This window comes from Hermetia illucens, chromosome 4 (assembly GCF_905115235.1).
Source record: "Hermetia illucens chromosome 4, iHerIll2.2.curated.20191125, whole genome shotgun sequence".
NCBI lineage: Eukaryota > Metazoa > Arthropoda > Insecta > Diptera > Stratiomyidae > Hermetia > Hermetia illucens.
Window position 1 is genome coordinate 151,424,006 of NC_051852.1, and position 18,865 is coordinate 151,442,870.

At 37.2% G+C, this 18,865-nt stretch overlaps 1 protein-coding gene across 6 annotated transcripts in view; it reads left to right on the plus strand.

The window, feature by feature from the left end:
• Positions 1–18,865, plus strand: part of LOC119654335 (protein kinase C-binding protein NELL1-like) — a 162,508-nt gene that overhangs the window by 106,838 nt on the left and 36,805 nt on the right. For all 6 annotated transcript variants that reach the window (XM_038059667.1, XM_038059669.1, XM_038059670.1 and 3 more), the window contains one exon: positions 15,581–15,706. In XM_038059667.1, coding sequence (XP_037915595.1) covers positions 15,581–15,706 — 126 coding nt within the window. The remainder of the gene's footprint in view (positions 1–15,580; positions 15,707–18,865) is intronic.

Here is an 18,865-nt window from a genome sequence, read left to right on the forward strand (position 1 = left end):
AGAGCTTCATCTCGCAGTTTTAAATATGGCGATTTTGATATCCAAATTGAAAATGTGGCCGGCCATCGAAAAACTTTGAGGACTTAGAACTCGAGGGCATTTTAAGTAAATCTGAGACTTTAGGCAAATGGCAGATACACTGAAGGCCATTCGACAGTTGCAAATGACGAGGAAAATTTTTGAATCAGGAAAGTGGGTACCGCATCAACATACTGTCTTGGGTTTGATTTCTTTTATTTATAGATGAAATCAAATATTATGGTGAAAATTATATAACGATTGGAAAGAACAATTTATGGCATTTACTTTGTAAAATTTATTTCCTTCAAATGATACCCGCGCCTACGCTTTAAATGGCTCATCCTAATAATCCAAACAAGTGATGTCGCACCATCTGTGCAACCAATTTACGGAGGAAAAACACGAAATCAAGCCCAACAAAATGATTTTTCAATAAGTTCATCATTCCCTTGTATAGTATGACAAACACCACCATCTTGTTGAAACCGAAACATACAAAGATCACGAACTTCAATTCAGGCAGCGAGCAATCAGTTATCATGATTAGATAGCGGTCATCTTTTACAGCTACGTTGTGCCCGGCTTGATTTTTGAAGAAATATGGCAAATAATTCCACGAGGTCGTAAATCACACTAAACTGTTATTTTCTGTGGATTTGCTGGTAGCTCTTAAAACCCTTCGTGAATGGTGATTTTCGTACCACAGGTGAACGAGAAAATGCATCCAATGTCGTTAAAAACAACATGATCGGATTGAGTAATACGCTTTGAAAAAATTCTAGAGCGTCCATCTCAGTCCGACCAAAATAAATACGTGTCTGCATACTAAATATTGGCACCCTGACTGGAAAGAGCGAGGAACTCGCAAGACCCTTTCGGCCAGTGGTCTCGTATGAAAAGCTACGACTTAGAACGAACGCGAACGCCGTAAAAGTGGCCATAAACTTCTTTATTGACGCCATGAAAGAAGTCGAACAATTTGATGATCGGCTGATGAACCTCACCATTATATCAACTGATTGCACTATTCACCTCTTCACCACGTGCGCATCACAGACAAGTCGACTTGATGCTGGGAAAAATGCTTTCTGACAACTTTTCGATATAAAGACCTGCAACGTGCCTGCTGATGAGTATATCATCATTGCGGGCGACCGCAATGCTCATGTTGGTGAAAAGGCAAAAGATAACAAGTGCCGTGGGGGAAAGGGTTTTGGAGCGCGCAATGAGAGTGGTGAGCGTATAATCGATTTTGCGGACACCCATGACCTTGCACTAACGAATATATAATTCATCAAACGATTGCCTCATTTTCCGGCGATATTTTATCACCGCCACTGATTACAAAGCGGTTGCCTATAAGACCATCGTACCTCAACATCGCCTGTTGATTGTCGTCTTATGAATCAAGCCACCGATAAAACAGGGTGAGGAACCCACTGGCCTGGCCCACGTTAAATGGTGGCGATTTCGTGAGAAGAAAGAAGAAAGAAGAAATAATCTCCCTTACACAATTACCAACCATTACGAATGTGGAAAAATCGTGGAACCAAATTGGAGGCACGATCCACAAAGCCACCTCTGCATCCCTCGGGGTTACCAAGCCAGGTAAGCGAAACCGAGATACTTGGCTTTGGAATGACGATGTTCAAATGAACGTCTCTACCACAAGTTTTTCGGCAAAAAAACCCACGCAAATTTATAAAAATTCCAACCGAAAAGCAAAGAAAGAGGTCGCTGTCACTCGAGCGAACCATTACAAAGATCTTTACGATAAACTGGACAATTGGGATGAAGAGAGAGATCTGTATCGACTTGCCAAGAGCCAACGCGAACGCACGCAGAATGTCGAACACTTCTCTTGCGTTAATGACAAGAACGGTCTTTGCTTACGGACCGTCGAGCCGGATAGATGGGGAGAATATTTCGGACAGATTCCATATGAAGAATTTGTTCATCCTCCACTTCCACAATCATTGCCGACATTTGGAGCAGTTCCACCTGTCAGCGCAACTGAAGTCGAGGAGGCAATAAAACGAATGAAATCGGGAAAGCCACAGGACCTAACGACATCCCATCTGAGCTCTGGAAATGGAAGAGCTGGGACCCAACACTGTGGTTCAGTGAATTCTCTAATTGGGTTATTGGGCAAGGTGGTATTTGACTGGCAAAAAAGTACCACAATTCATATATGGAAAAAGAAAGGTAGTCCAACAAAATGTTCAAATTACCGTCCGATCCGGTTACTTTCCCATACCATGAAGATTTTTGCACGCATTCCTGACAGCCATATTCGCGAAATCGTTGAAATAACCGTGAATCAAGTCAGATTTGTCAAAAACTGCGGAACTACTAACGCAATAAACGATGCGCGGTTACTCATGGAGAAACATCGTGAGAAGCATCGCCCTCTTTACATTGCATTTCTGGATCTAGAGAAATCGTTTGACCGTGTGCGACACGAACTCATCTGGTATGCTCTACGACAACACTTAGTGCCAGACGAACTCGTGCGCTGGGTTCAATTGCTCTACCACGATCCGAAAAGTAAAGTTCGAGCAACTTGTTCAAAAATGGAATGATCGCCTCATGCAACACGGTCTCAGATTGAATTTAAACAAAACTGAATTTTTGACGACCGATCCCCATGAAACAGGCACAACACTGTCAGCGGCAGTGATCTGCCCAGAACTGAGCGATTTAAATACCTCGGGTCAACGCTATCAGCCAATGGAGAACTGCGTTATGAAATTGCTTCACGCATTAACGCAACCTGGATGAAGTTGCGTTCCACAACTGGTGTCCTTTGTGATCGACGTATCAACGAACGTCTCAAATCTAAAATTTACCGCAATGTCGTCCGTCCAGTCGCTCTCTATGGTTCTGAGTGTTGACCGACCATAAAAGACAATGAACGGCGTCTTGCGGTAATGAAGACGAAGATGCTACGTTGGACTAGTGGCGTCACACGTTTGGATCACATCCGAAATGAGGATATCCGCGATCGTTATGGGATTGCACCGATCGTGGAAAAGTTGCGAGAGAGGCGTTTTCGATGGTATGGTCACGCAATTCGTACAAACGAGAATTCACTTGCAAAGATTGGTCTAAACATCGTCGTCGATGGTAAACGACCAAAGGGCAGACCTAAGCAACGGTGACTTGATACGCTGGATGGTGATTTGAAAGCCTCGAGATTGCACCAAGATCAGGCATTCGATAGAGCCAAATGGCGAAGCCGATCACGACGAGCCGACCCCGCTTGTGAACGGGACAAAGGCTTAAGAAAAAGAAAGAAAGAATGCGATTATCGTGAAACCTGCCAATATTATGCGGTATATCATCAGCTATTTTACTGTGATATTGTGTGTATCTACAATAAACTTCAAAATATAGTAATATGTTCTATTAAATGGAATGTATTTTGAGGCCTAGATTTTGTGGATTAGTAGCCGCGTACCACACCTTGATCACATCGGAAATGATCGATCAATATGGGGTTACACAAAATCGCGAGAGAGACGGCTTCGATGGTATGGTCAAGTAATTTGCGCTAACGAGAATTCAGTTGTCAAAATTGGTCTGAAAATCTAAGTCGAAGGTAAACGGCCAAAAGGCCGATCGAAGGAATGGTGACTTGATTCGCTGGATGGTGATTTAAAAGCCTCGCGATTTCATCCAGATCTGACAAATGACAGAATAACACGGCGCAACGGATCACGATGGGTCGACTCCGCTTGTGAACGGGACAAAGGTTAAAGAAAAATTGTTAACGTCAAAGTGTAATAAATGAACACTCCAGAAGTCAAATCGATATATTTTTTCGTGCTTTATTCACAGAGTTACCCTTGTAAAACACGGTTTCTGTCAAGGATAGCTTTTAGCTTTCCTGGCATTACGCTCTCGAACTGGAAATTCGCTCGAGAGAAATATTCGTTAAGAATTGCTTTGTCAATCAGGGTTTTAATTTGTACTATTTGAAAGTATGCACTTAAATCAAGAGTCCATTCGCAGATACTGTACAATCTAAAAATATAGAAAAGGTCGTGATAATACCCCTTTAGGATACCTAAGACTCAAAATACATGTTGTTGGGAAGTTGTGTTATGGATTTCTGTTCTTTTGCTTGACATTACCTACTAAGTCTCCGCTTACTGGAGTAGCGCGATCAGACCCGAGTCTGCAATGGGGCATCGGATGTTATCTGAGAGGATATCCTCCAGGAGCATTCTTAGGCGATCAGTTTTCGGCCCGGTTTGTTGCGATTGTGGGAGTTTCATGATGGTTGTACTTGCACCCATATCTTGGACACGTCAAACCTCCGGACCATCATTATCTACTAAAGTGTAGCGCTTTTGCTGACTCGACTTAAGTTCTACTTTCTCATTTGTTAGGTTACTATGTCTATGATTGACAATCCCTCCAAATTTCAGCGTGTTCTGCATGCTTTCGATTTTGTTACAATTTTAAAAATGGAATTATATTTGTAACAACGGAACATGGTGTAATTCGCATGGTTAAATCCGACTCAACGCATTTATCTAAAGGGTCATGGTAAATAACGTGCTACAAATGCCAAGACGGAAATGATATATTTTTCAGTTGAAAATGAGGTGATTTTCACGGCTTACAACGATAACAATAGTGTTGTGCATCATTAATTTTTGTCAGAATGTCAGATAGTGAACAAGGGGAGGGTAGGAGTATTATCTGGGTGTCAATTTTGAACGTCGATAATCCACCGTTGCAGAATGCAATCATTATCCGCGACTTTTTTTACTAAACACATATCGAGTACCATCCAATAGTCACCTGATTTCGCTCCCTGCGATTTGTTTCTTCTACGGGGAACGCGTTTTAGTAGCTGAGAGATGGTAATGGGAAAACCGAAGATGACTCTGATAGATAGAATTTAATAATTTTTATATACCCACCACATTCCCTGGTAATTAACAGGTGTAATCGTTTACGAATAAAAAATAAACTGAGTTTAATAAATTTTTGTTCCATATAAAGTCCCAAAAAAAGATGTTTTATGAAGTAGTATCATCATCATCAACGGCGCAACAACCGGTATCCGGTCTAGGCCTGCCTTAATAAGGAACTCCAGACATCCCGGTTTCGCGCCGAGGTCCACCAATATATCCCTAAAAGCTGTCTGGCGTCCTGACCTACGCCATCGCTCCATCTTAGGCAGGGTCTGCCTCGTCTTCTTTTTCTACCAAAGATATTGCCCTTATAGACTTTCCGGGTGGGATCATCCTCATCCATACGGATTAAGTGACCCGCCCACCGTAATCTATTGAGTCGGATTTTATCCACAACCGGACGGTCATGGTATCGCTCATAAATTTCGTCATTGTGTAGGCTACGGAATCGTTCATCCTCATGTAGGGGGCCAAAAATTCTTCGGAGGATTCTTCTCTCGAACGCGGCCAAGAGTTCGCAATTTTTCTTGTTAAGAACCCAAGTTTCCGAGGAATACATGAGGACTGGCAAGATCATAGTCTTGTACAGTAAGAGCTTTGACCCTATGGTGAGACGTTTCGAGCGGAACAGTCTTTGTAAGCTGAAATAGGCTCTGTTGGCAGCCGACAACCGCGCGCGAATTTCATCATCGTAGCTGTTATCGGTTGTGATTTTCAACCCTAGATAGAAGAAATTATGAACGGTCTCAAAGTTGTATTCTCCTATCTTTATTCTTCTTCGTGTTTGTGTTTGACCACTGCGGTTTGATGTTGGTGGTTGATTCGTCTTCGGTACTGACTTTGCCATCATATATTTTGTCTTGCCTTCATTGATGTGCAGCCCAAGATCTCGCGCTGATTACCGCCTGCTCGATCTGGATGAAGGCAGTTTGTACGTCTCGGGTGGTTCTTCCCATGATGTCGATATCGTCAGCATAGGCCAGTAGTTGGGTGGACTTGAAGAGGATCGTACCTCTTGCATTTACATCAGCATCACAGATCACTTTCTCTAGGACCAGGTTAAAAAGGACGCATGATAGGGCATCCCGTTGTCGTAGACCGTTGTTGATGTCGAATGTTCTTGAGAGTGATCCTGCTGCTTTTATCTGGCCTCGCACATTGGTCAGGGTCAGCCTAGTCAGTCTTATTAATTTCGTCGGGATACTGAATTCTCTCATGGCCGTGTACAGTTTTACCCTGGCTATGCTATCATAGGCGGCTTTAAAGTCGATGAACAGATGGTGCAACTGTTGTCCATATTCCAACAGTTTTTCCATCGCTTGCCGCAGAGAGAAAATCTGATCTGTTGCTTATTTGCCTGGAGTGAAGCCTCTTTGGTATGGGCCAATGATGTTCTGGGCGTATGGGGCTATCCGGCCTAGCAAGATAGTGGAGAATATCTTATAGATGGTACTCAGCAACGTGTTACCTCTATAATTGCTACACTGTGTGATATCTCCTTTTTTATGTATGAGACAGATAATGCCTCGGTGGCAATCGTCAGGCATTGATTCGCTGTCCCATACCTTGAGCACAAGTTGATGAACCACTTGGTGTAACTGGTCGCCTCCATATTTAACCAATTCGGCTGTAATTCCATCGGCTCGGGAAGTAGTATACTTCTAAGAAAATTGTATATTGAGAACAAATGCTTTTCGCATCCTATGCCGAATATTTTTCATTTATTTCAATATATGCATGGTTCGAGAGAGTATATGATCCGCCTAAACTCAAGACAAATTATTAACTTTTGGGGACTACGCATGATCTGTAAGACTATAAAATTATTTGTTTAAAACTATCAATCATGTAGCTGTTTTCTTTATAATGTTGACAATGCATGATCCTTTAGTGTTATGGATGTTCATTATAGAGCAGCAACCGATACCTCATATAATGGACCGTGGTGTTTATCTGCTCGTATACTCAGTATCTAAAGAAGTAGCGGGTGTTTATGTTCGTTGCAGACGGCCATGCAAAATCAGAGCTCAATTTATTGTGGGCTTTTATATTGTTATTATTTATGTGGAGCTAAGAATATGTAAACTAACACCTTTGTGTACTAATTGGAATTAAATACATAATTAGACCGTACTTGTTGATGTTTATGGTACCTTCGCTGATATTAAGCTCTATAACTCAAATATTCTTGTTAGAATAGTTTATAGAAATGTTTCAAAATGTTGTAAATATTTGTATCTATACTTTGCATTTATCATTCCTCATAAATCATAATAAAAGGTTCAGTATGAATTATCAATTTGTTTCATTGAAATAATCCTACAAAAGAAATGAGCATTATACTATTGAATTATTTATTTTTTCTACTGCGAATATTAACCACAATTAAGGATCCATAAGACTCGTTTCTTTAATATACTTAAGAACGATCTACAATTTCTATAAAAGAGATTCTTGTCTTCATTTGAGTCTATTTACTGAATACACACTCTATTTGCTTGTTAATTTTCATACACAAGTTTCAAGCTGGAGCTATACCTCGTTGAGCCTCAATTCAATTTTATTTATAACCAGAAGATATGTCAGCAGCTTTCCGTGAAACTAATAAATTTTCCAGAGAGGAAAAGTCGCGAAAAATGTTGTCTAGGACTTAGCGTATCAACGACCGCGCGACAGTTCAATCTATAACGGCGTCTATTGGTCGCAGCCGATAGATTTATTGTGTCTCATCGTCTAGAGAGAGACGACATTTGAATGAGATGTACAATTTCATCACTAATTTTTCAGAAGGTGGTTGTCAGAAATTTGTCACACAGAATGCGTAAGCGGGGTCTTTTGAAGCAAGGAATGATTGAGTAGAGGCAAGTAATCCTGGCATTTATAAACACATATTTTCGCACATATTTTGTTTTAACGTATGAGGTTTAGAATTTATGATTTTTGTCCTTAATGTAAATTAAGCCAAACTATATGTGATTTGCAACTTTGTTTGCATTTTTACTTTTCTTAAATCTGTCAAATCGGATCAAAATTTGACTGGAATGGGGAAATGTTAGATTTAGATACAAATAAATTTGACGATGAAAACCGATTTGGAGTTCACTGATTTTTATTCTAATACATGCCGTAGGAACATGAATTGGCTCTAACTAGAACTCTGATTTTTATCTATAAGAAATGAATTTGAGGCTGTTGAAAGTTTCCAAGAAGACAGAACGTTATCTCTACGGACTCTTCTCTCGCTGGATTATATAATTAATTGGTCATTGCGTTGACTATGTGTATTTAGGAAATAATATAATGGTTTGAATTAAAAGGTTGTTTGTTAGTCGAAGTCTCAAAATGAAAGATTTCCTTGGAAGATATTTTACCGTTTTATTGGCTAAAAGTATCTCTTATTTGACTTGGTTGTTCTGTTCATTTTAGTCAATAAAACGGAAAAATATCTTCCAAGGCAATCTTTAATTTACTAATCAAATAAACTTTTACGTCGTTTCCTTATCACAGTTTAACTTAACTAACTAAGAGTAGACGTTAATTTTAAAATCGCCATATGAACATGACTCTAAAAAAAATTTGCTGTGGGGTTCACCACCAATCACGGTAGCTCTCTTGTTTCAATCTAGCCCAAGATTTTATATATTTTGTAGCGTTCAAGTGATTTCAATTTTTATTAAAAAATACTCTTTACTATATGAACCATAGAATTACTAATAAATCTAATGGCAACATCTATTTTCTTAGGCACAGCGACGGCATTGTTCTCGAAGTATAATAGTTTTTCTATCAATCTCTGTTGGCCTACAGTCTTGGCCTTTAACATTATAATATGCTTGCTTTAGGTAAATCCAACACAGGAAATTTTATTTTATCTGTAAAAAGAAAAACTGAATAATGTTCACTTCGCTTTATAAAATGTTATTGTAAATAATTATGTTAACCTTTTTTATCTTTTTTTTTTGTAAAATATTTTTAAACTTCAAGCGACTTATATACTTTCTTCAGTGCTCGGCGTAATAGTTGTTTTCCGTCTACATGACTCTTTCATCTCACACAAATTTTTATCCCTTTATACATGTATAGTTGCCATAAACCCCTGTAGGGTACAGTGAATCAGCTACATCTACTCGCCCAACCCACGATTTTCCGAGAGGCTTATACGACATAATTCTAGAGCAACTCACTCTCAATCCGCTGCTGACATGCTTGCAAGAAAATAGAGTGTCGGCCTCCCAAAATTAACGTGTCCGTTAGTAAAGCTTCGAATTTCAGAAATTAATCGAAACGATCGGTGCAATGGGATTCAGAACACTGTGTGATAGGTACAGTGAAATTCCGACTATTCGTATTTCTGGCTGTTTCATACATATTTGCCAGAGTTTTTTTCTTATTAGTCCCTTAACCATATTACAGTCGAACCAGGTTATTGTCAGCCTCTATATAAGGAAAACATCTGTTTAGGGAAAACATTTTATCACTCTTGCATTGAAGAGCAGAAACCTATATACAAGAAACTTTATTATATCTGTATAAGAAAGTTGTTTTCGCTATCTTTCACCACCATTCATCTCTGCATAAGAAAGGATCAGTTATAAGTAACCTCTATAGAGATACTTAAAAAGGATTATTCTAATTCCTTCTTTTGTTATATATGCTCTTTGCCGCCAGCTGTTCCAATAATCAAAGAAATTAATGGTCTGTCGATTGTCTTCATTATCAGTCTCACGCTCTCTGGGGATCGGTTTTTTATCTGACGAACGAGCCATGTCTAGGCGAAAGCAGTTTTTCCTCAGTGGTAAACTGAAATTGTGTCGTTCAATCGAAAACGGGAAAGTACGTAAAGAAGTGTGCCAACAGTTTAAAGTATATGAGCCAGCTTTGAGCGAGATTTTAAAGGAGAAAGACACAATCGAATCTGAGTGTATCGTGGGCCACGGTAAAGTGACACAACCGCGCACAGCACAATTCCCTGAACTAGGAAGGTGCTTAGTAGAGTGGATTATGCAGATAGCGAAATGTTCCGATAAGTGGTGCTCTCATAAAGCAAAACAGTGGCAATTTACGCAAAACATTTTCTGGTAGCAATGGTTGGCTACAAGGGTTTAGGAGAAGGAACAATTTGGTTTTTAAAAGGATTTGTATAAACAATGGGCTGCTGACCTACCATCCCTTTTGAGTAGTTACTCCCAAGACGATATTTACAAACGCCTCCCTCATGCCACCTTTTCCTTAAAAAATGAGATGTGTCATGGAGGTAATCTCACCAACGAGCGTGTTATTTTACTGTTATGTGCCAATGCGGCTGCCATGGACAAACTTCCCCTGCTCCTCATGTGCAAGTCAGAATCCCCAAGGGGTTTTAAAGGGACAACAACCCTCCTCGTCAACTTCAAAAACAACAAAAAAGTTTGAATGACACGAGAACTTTTGTTCATAGACAATTGCTCGGCACACATCAACTTACCAGAACTACAGTATGACAAAATTCTGTTTCTTCCCGCCAATACCACCAGCAAACTACTACCTTTGGACCAGGGTATTATCGAACATTTCAAGATTTTGTACAAGAAAGCGGTAGCATCCCAAAGAAACTAGAGACCACTTTGGAACTACCAGGAGTACCCATTCTTGAAACCATGAGATTTACACGGAAAGCATGATGCCAAGTGACAGTTACCGCAATTTCAAACTTTTTAAAAGTCCGGTTTTTTCAACATTCACGGCCAGTTTACGGTTGAGGATTTTACTATTGAACCTTCAGGGGAAACAATGTCTACAATTCTTACTCATTTACCAACTGCGTCCAAAGCTCCTTTTGAAGATTTCGTCAATGTCGACAGTGAAATTTTAGTAACTGGGGACAAAACATGCACAGTACAGTATGCTTACGACAACGCAGATCCGGAAGTAGAAGATGCTGGCACTAAGGAAGCAGTTACAAGTGTCTCAAAGAAAGGGGCTCAGAATCCATTGGCGACTTTGCAGCGTTTTTTTTAATGATTTTTAAGCGACCCAGCAGCATTCTATACTCTGTTCAATGTTGACAGATTTGCCGCCGCAACATCGGCTGGGGAACAGAAGGTCACCAATTTTCTTCAAGCTAATTGATGATTGATTTTTACATAATGGTTGTATGTACATGTGTTGTATTTCCCATGTACATATCTAATTAAATATATATACATACATATAAAACCACTTCTTTTTCCAAGATTTTGCATAATAAAATCGGTTTATGGTTTACGGTTATAGCGATCGACACCAAATTTTGCGAAAAAAAAATCTGAAAAAAAAGGTTGTCACTATATGGTGCCTACTCTGCGAAATATTCTCCCTACCGATATCTGTTCAAATAAAGTTAATAGTAGGGTGTTACTATAAGGTTATAATAGTATATTACTATAATTTTTAGTAATTGGCTACAAACCCCCACCCCCTTAAGTTTATTCTAGAATCACGAAGAGCATAATCTTACCAAGTTTCGTGGAAATCGCACTATTACTAACAAAATTCCAATATGCCAAAGTTGTCGTTCTGTGCAAATTCAAGACTTTGAATGTCAGTATCACGCGAAAGTGGATATCCTCACATAATACGTGCTTACTTTACTACTGGTAAAATGTACAAGTTATCAATGGGACAAGTGTCACCTCAAATGTTTTTATAAAAGAAATACATGAAACCCTTCATACCTTAAGCGTCTAGTATCCGGTTTTCCTTGAATCTCCTTATAAGAAAATTGGGTGAGAAAAAACTTGGTGTGAGAAAACATGAGTTTAAAAAAATCCTATATAAGAAATAGCAATAGATACTACGTCAACTTTCTTGTAAGTTCGACTGTATATGGATTTGACTATATTAAGTGGACACATTTCCTTATGAGTTTTTTTGTGGTCGGTCTAGAAGATCCCTCGAAAACTGCTGCCTTAAGTTGGAGGAACATGATTCACGTAGACGCAAAAGAGGAGTGCAAAATTTTTTTCACCGAATATAGTCATGTGGGGCATTATTACTTTTCGAAACAGGTCTTAGTTTTGGCTTTAGTTGTAAACGGGAAGACTGAACCTCCCCTCAATTTCACTCTGAGTCCGTAAAATTTTCCAGTAATATAATTTTTAATATGGGCCATCATAGTGGAAACTTTTGTGGAAATCCTACCATTATTAGAAGAAATGTAGTAGATCAAAGTTGCCCCTTTCCGGTTAAATTACTACCCCGTGAATATCGGATACACTCTGTTAAATAAATATATGTGCAAAATCTATGTCTTTATATATTTTCCCTTATTAGTACTTTTCGAAACAGGTTTTTGTTTTAGCCTTAGTTTTAAATAAATATCCGTTCGAAAAAGTTAATAATTCAGAAACTTCTTAAATTCATCTTAGAAGCACCGTACTGGAATGTTTGGTGCAGCTTCTAACATTATTAGTAAAGTTGGAGTAAATAATGTCCCTTTTGCGTAAGTTTATTAAACCACTTCACATTAAAGTAAATATTCTGACATAGTAAATTCATATAAGCTATTACCTATGAGCTACGTAAAAATGGAACCATTGCTCGCAAAAATATTTTTGTAAATAAGAAATACACAAAACCTTTCATACGTGAGGCGCCGAAGTTCCCATTTTTGACTTGTTTTTCTAATAGAACAGTTGAATAGTCCTATTTCTCTCAAACACCCTAAAATTTGATTGCGGATTGAAGACAATAATCAAACCATCTATATTATTTTCTTCATAAATTTCAAGTATATCGGACACAACCAACCTAGTTCTGGTAGGTAGTTTAAGGGAGGTGAATGAAAAGTGGTTTTCAAAATAAGATACGCAAAAAATTATGGATTTTATATTGTGTAAAAGCTGAAAAAAAGGATTTATATGCAGTAAATTTAGAAAGTGTTGCAAAATTGATGAAAAAATCGTCGAGAATATTCTAAGTTAATAAAAGCAGATATTTGTGATTTAAAGGGAGCAGGAGTCAGTAGTCTATTTGTGATGTATTCCTTATTGTATTGTTTTTTTCAACCACAATGCCATATTTTCTGAGCAAGAAGTACAGTGAAAACGTTCATGGGCGGACACCGACCTTTTTGTCCACTCAAGAGGGGTGTCCGTCCATGAGGAGGAATAATACCATTTTTGGAAATAATTCTGTAGAGGTAGGTCACCTTTCGAAGCAAATGAATACACTTTCTAAAGATGTCCCAAAATTTTTATTTCATTCTTTACCAGGCAAAACTTAAACTAAAGATTTATTCAATCTTACATTACATTTTTCAAAAAAACTCAGAAATTGTGGACTGACGTAACATTTTCTGTTTTTCTCCCAAGAACAGTGTTTAAATATGTCACTCTAAATTTTTTAAATACTCAATGGCAATATAGCCGTTTTTACAAAAAAAACTTCAAGGTTGAAATTGTTTTCAAAGCGGCTTGATTTGACAGCATCTCTGATGCTTCCTCAGACTGTTCAGTGTCGGAATCCTCTTCATTTAAGCAGATTTCGCTACTGGAACAGTCGATCTGAAACTCTGAGAGTGTTGATGGGCACTCAGTGGCTAATTTTTTATCGATTTCGAGGAATTCTGTTGCGTCGGAATTTTAAATCCCCCCTTTGCATGTATGGAGAGCCCCCTTTTAAACTCCAGCTACATTTACACTCGCTGTATGCATGGAATTTCATAATTCCCATCTGTCCACCAAGGTTCGTTCGAATCGGTTTAGCCGTTTTGGAGAAACGCGCGTGTGACAGACACAGTGAATCGATTTCAATAAAGTTTTGTTTTACACAAAACCCATAAAAAATCATAATCAGAGAAAAATTGTCCGCGCAAGAGGGGCGTCCGCCTATTAGGGGTGTCCCCTAAGAGAGTTCTAGCTGTATATTGGGAGTAAAAATGAAAAATGCCTAGCGCAGAATACATTTCTTTACAATCCAATCCAATACATTTCTTAATAATATTCATAAGTGAAATTATAATTGATCAATAAGATCTGCTAAAAAGGAATCATAAATTCATAATGTTATTTGCAACTACTGCTCTACGCAAATTCTGTCTATTTACTCTTAGAATAAATTTCAGTTCGAATAGTATCTTCTTTAATTTATGCAGAGCAAATAGCTATATAATACTACGAATAGTCTGCCTCCATGTATCATTGGCAACTGCAAAGAAACTATCCAAGATCATGATCGTAAAATGCATATCAAAAGCATGCAATGAACTTCAAGATTACAAATATGTAGTTGAAGCATAAGCGTAAGCAAATATTATATCCATTACGCTCTCATGTAAAATTTCAAATAAACATTATTGAATGTTTACGTTTGTATGGAAACTATGGAACCTATTCATAAACATTGCTAACCATGAAAATTAGTTCTTTGCTTAATTACGCTTAGAAAATTATATTTTCTTTATTTGCAGAGTGGTAGCAGCTTTGTTTACACGGGTTTTCTTATACAGCTTATACTGTATTCATGAGTTCATTGATTAAGTGTGAACCTTTGTTTAGTTTGAATTCCATTGAGATAATACAAGCAGCACACCATATATTATAGTTTGACGTCCTACCTCTGGAGAGAGATACTGAATATGATAAAGTGTATTAAAAGCTTTTTCACATCTCCAACCCGCATGATTATGCATATGTTTTTTTTTCTATTTCTGGAAAACGAGAATGTATTAAGTAATACTATCCTTTAAGCATTTCTTTATCTAATGTGAACATTTAAGATTTTTTTGTGTTCCTGTGTTTTTGTTTGCCTTACCTGACAGAAAAAAATCCCTTGCTGTATCTTAATTAAAAAAGGTTTGCTGTAACTAATTGAACTTTCGTTAACGATTTCGACAGGAAAACGCAACCGCAGATTTTTTTTTCTTGTGAAAGATACTCTTAGGAGGAAGTTCTAAAAAAAATTTAACCCACTTTTATTCATTTTATCTCATCCAATACGGGCAAATATCTTTGATTTAAAGTCTGTCGATGCATTTATCGCAAAAGTCTGGTGCAAAAGTTTAGCAGACTATTAATTTCGCTTTCAGTTAATAATTCACAAAGATTTATAATCTAACATAAATACAGTGAGAAATTGCAGACAGGGAATATCAAGTGATGACCGACAACATACAATCAAAATCGTCTTTATTTGTTTCCCATGTTTCTCATATCTATTTTTATTTTTAAAGCATTTGAAAAAGAAATTGAGTGACCTTTTATTTTTTTAATCTTTTTTTTTTGTAAACTTTAATCACTTTGAAAATGAAACCTGTGAAAGAATCACTTTAGTTGATGATATAGTGTAGGTATATTTTTTTTTGCTAATTACCCTGAAATGAACACCTTATTAGGCTTAGTTTTCCCCTAGCAAACTTGACAATGAAACAAAACTCAGTTCCTAACTCACATCATACATTAATTTAGCATATGGTATGTTAATACCCAAACAAACAAATATTATCAGATGAAGCTACATCATTTGGAAAAATTTCTGAGATAAAAGTATTTTTAGTTATTATGTAATTCATCAAAGCAGTGAATATAAATATACTATATTTATAATGCACACTTTTTTGAAATATTTTACATTTACGGATTATTAATGTATTATCCAATCTTTTTTTTTTACAGCACATAACGGGGATTTTGGCATTGATCTTTTGTCGGAACTCAATCTATACAATATGAATATAAGTCATCGTGGTGTAATAGTTTCGCCAGGATTTCACAACAATACTATGGCTTTTAGATTGCAAAGTAAGTTAAAATTTATAAATCAAAAATATATTTTTTCTATGTTCCCAGGATCTTTTTACTTTAAAATCTGTTTTATGTGTTTGCTACCGGTTTGCAAACAAAATAAAACATACTAATACGGTTGGGAGTTATTCATTAGGAAATGAATATAAATGGATTCAAGGATGATGGGCAGCCTCTATAGAACCATTGTAGACAGGACAATCAATTGATATTGTTTATTTGGATAAATTGGAAAAAAAAATGAGTAATTCAATTTGATACATTAATGTATACAGCATTTTTTGGTTGATTTTGTGGTGCATGAATAAGTGAATTTTTTTATGCTCCCACTCTGAAACATGCTTTGTATAATTGTCCTCCAAATTCACACGACACACTTAAAGCGTTTGTCCTTGAGCTTTATTAAGGGTCATAGCAAATAGATAAACGCACGGAAATTGAGATGCTTGAATTCAAATGGCATGTCTGTTGGTGTGGGAATTGTTAGTTCGATCAAACTTTTTACCGAAAGGTGGGTAAATTGACTTTTCGAAAAAGTATGATCGATGAACCAACTTTCAAATTCAAACGATGCAATAGCATACCGGATGTTTCCAACGAATTCAACCGTATAGTTTACTGGATCTTCTTCATTTTTATGACACCAAGTCACCTGGCAATTTTTGTTGAATTAGAAAATTTATTTCATCAATTATTGGTGCTAAAATTGCGCGTTTTCTTAACCAATTATGAGTTTGATAGTTTCGATCAATGTTTGGAAAAACGCGACCAGTTCTTCTTTTGATGGTAAAATTGCTCAAAAGTTACTTCGCAACTTGATAAAGTCATTTAAATCACTTGTAATGTTGCCATGAACAATTTCCAATAGTTGAAGACGCACCCCCGTATTTGTACTATTTGCAAGTGAAATTAGCAATCTTACAAATGAAATTAACTCTTCAGTAAATGGAATTAAAACTCTTATAAATGAATTTAACGCTTTAACAAATGAAACAACAACAAATGAAATTAAAAATTAAATTATAACTTATTTTAACTAATTTAATTTAAATTGACTTTATCATTAGTAGCTGTCGCAACGAGTGGTAGCAATATAAGTGGGAATTGTGTAATTGACTTTGGCTCTGGTTTAGGTATTTTTTAAGAATAAATAATAAACAAAGTGTTAAATACTAATAATACGATGAACGGTGCAATCTAGAGCCTCAGACAAATTCAATTTCCTCAGATATTGTTTTATTCAAAAATTTCATCCGGGTCTTCATCTAATATTCGAACAAGAGGGAGTTGTTATAGTACAGCAGGCAGCACAAAGAACCTCCTGATAGAATTGTAAAAGGAAGGAATGAGTATAAAGGAAGCAGCAACTGACACCAACATCAAATATGAGACAGCCAAAAGCATCCTACGGCAATATAAAATAATAATGTGCTCTGGTGGAACAAAAACGGGGTGATTGTCGCCAGAAAGAACTGACAGATGAAGTGTTAGCCCCACTTGAAGCGTGCGTGGAAGAAAATTAAGCTCCAACTTTCTCTAAAAGGGTTCTGTGTAAGTATCTCAACAGTCAACAATGAATTGACAAAACTTAGCTTCGAAGCTTAGAAAAGAGTATGCCGTCGAGCTGTGAAGTAGGTATCAGCAAACGCCACATAAAATGATTTTCATTGATGAATGTGGTTGTAACTTACACCTTTGGCATCGTCAGGCTCGATTAAAAAAGAACACTCGAGCTCGAGTAGTACTGCCGACAGTACCGCGTCGCAATCTGACACTCATTGCCGCGATGACGAGCGAGGAAATTATCCGTCATACAATATCAACGAATAAAACCTGCAATGGCGAACGATTCTGCTGCTGAGGCATTGATGATAATGGATAACGCAAAAATCCGCAAAGACAAAAAATCGCTGAAGTTAAACGTGCTGTCGGCTTGTTGATCTTACTTTTGCCTCCATACTCTCCAATGCTGAATCGAAGGTTTTTTTCGAAAATAAAGGAACACACATGCGAAGGCTTGGCAGATGAATCACAAGAACAGGGTCTGATTCAGTTGGGAATTGGAAATGTATCATCAGATTGCTCTAATTTTTATATAGATGTGATGATACAGTTACCAAGTGCGGCAGCTGGAAACGAGTTGCACTGAAACTTTAAAAATAGGATGAAATAAATTTTTGCACTTGGAAAAACATTTTGAAAAATAGTTAATTTCTCTTAAAACATGGTTATTTTCACTTCCTAAAACGTTAACTTCATTTGTTGAAGCGTTAATTTCATTTGTTGAAACATTAATTTCATTTGTAAGAACGTTAGTTTGACTTGCAAATTATATATATTAAGCGATAACTTCTGTACATTTCCTCACAGAAAAGTATTTTTCAATCTTGCATTGATTTCATCAGCTAGAGTTAATCTAGTAATAATGGGCAGCGCTTGTCGAAAATCACCATAGCAATATCAATGCACCGCCGAGCAACTGTTGATTTCCACATAGATCTTGCAATGTTCGACTCAATGATTTTTCATGGACATCGGCGAAAAAAATTAATGCCAATTTTTATCGAAAGAAAAAAATTCATCGGCAAAGCAAAAGGAGAAATTTTACCAATTCAAACGTCTTTAATTTCCGTGTGTTTATCCTTTGGCATGATCCCTAATAAAGCTCGAGGATAAATACTTCAACAGTGTGGTATGACTTGCCCTTTTTCGCATGGAAAATTATACGTAGCATATTCCAGAGTGTTAATAGTTACCAATGGACTCGCCACATAGAAGTGCTTTGGTAATCAAAAGATAAAAAAAAACAATGAACGAAAAATTAATTATATTTAAATTTTATTTTATTAAAAAAAGTTATACAAATAGCATTGCCTCAATTCATAGACTGACCATAAACCCTCAATTCATACAGTGACCATATTTTTGTAATCTTTAGATCCAATCCGTTGGAAATACTCTGGGGTACTGTGGTGTAGTTAAGAATGAAATCACAGATGCCTTGGCAAAAGAAGGTTCAATTTCTATCATGTCGGGTCCGAAACCAGCAATTAGAGTGTCAATCATCATAATTGTTATCCACGGCGCAACAACTGGTATCCGGTCTAAGCCTGCCTTAATAAAGAACTCCAGACACCCCGGTTTTGCGCCGAGGTC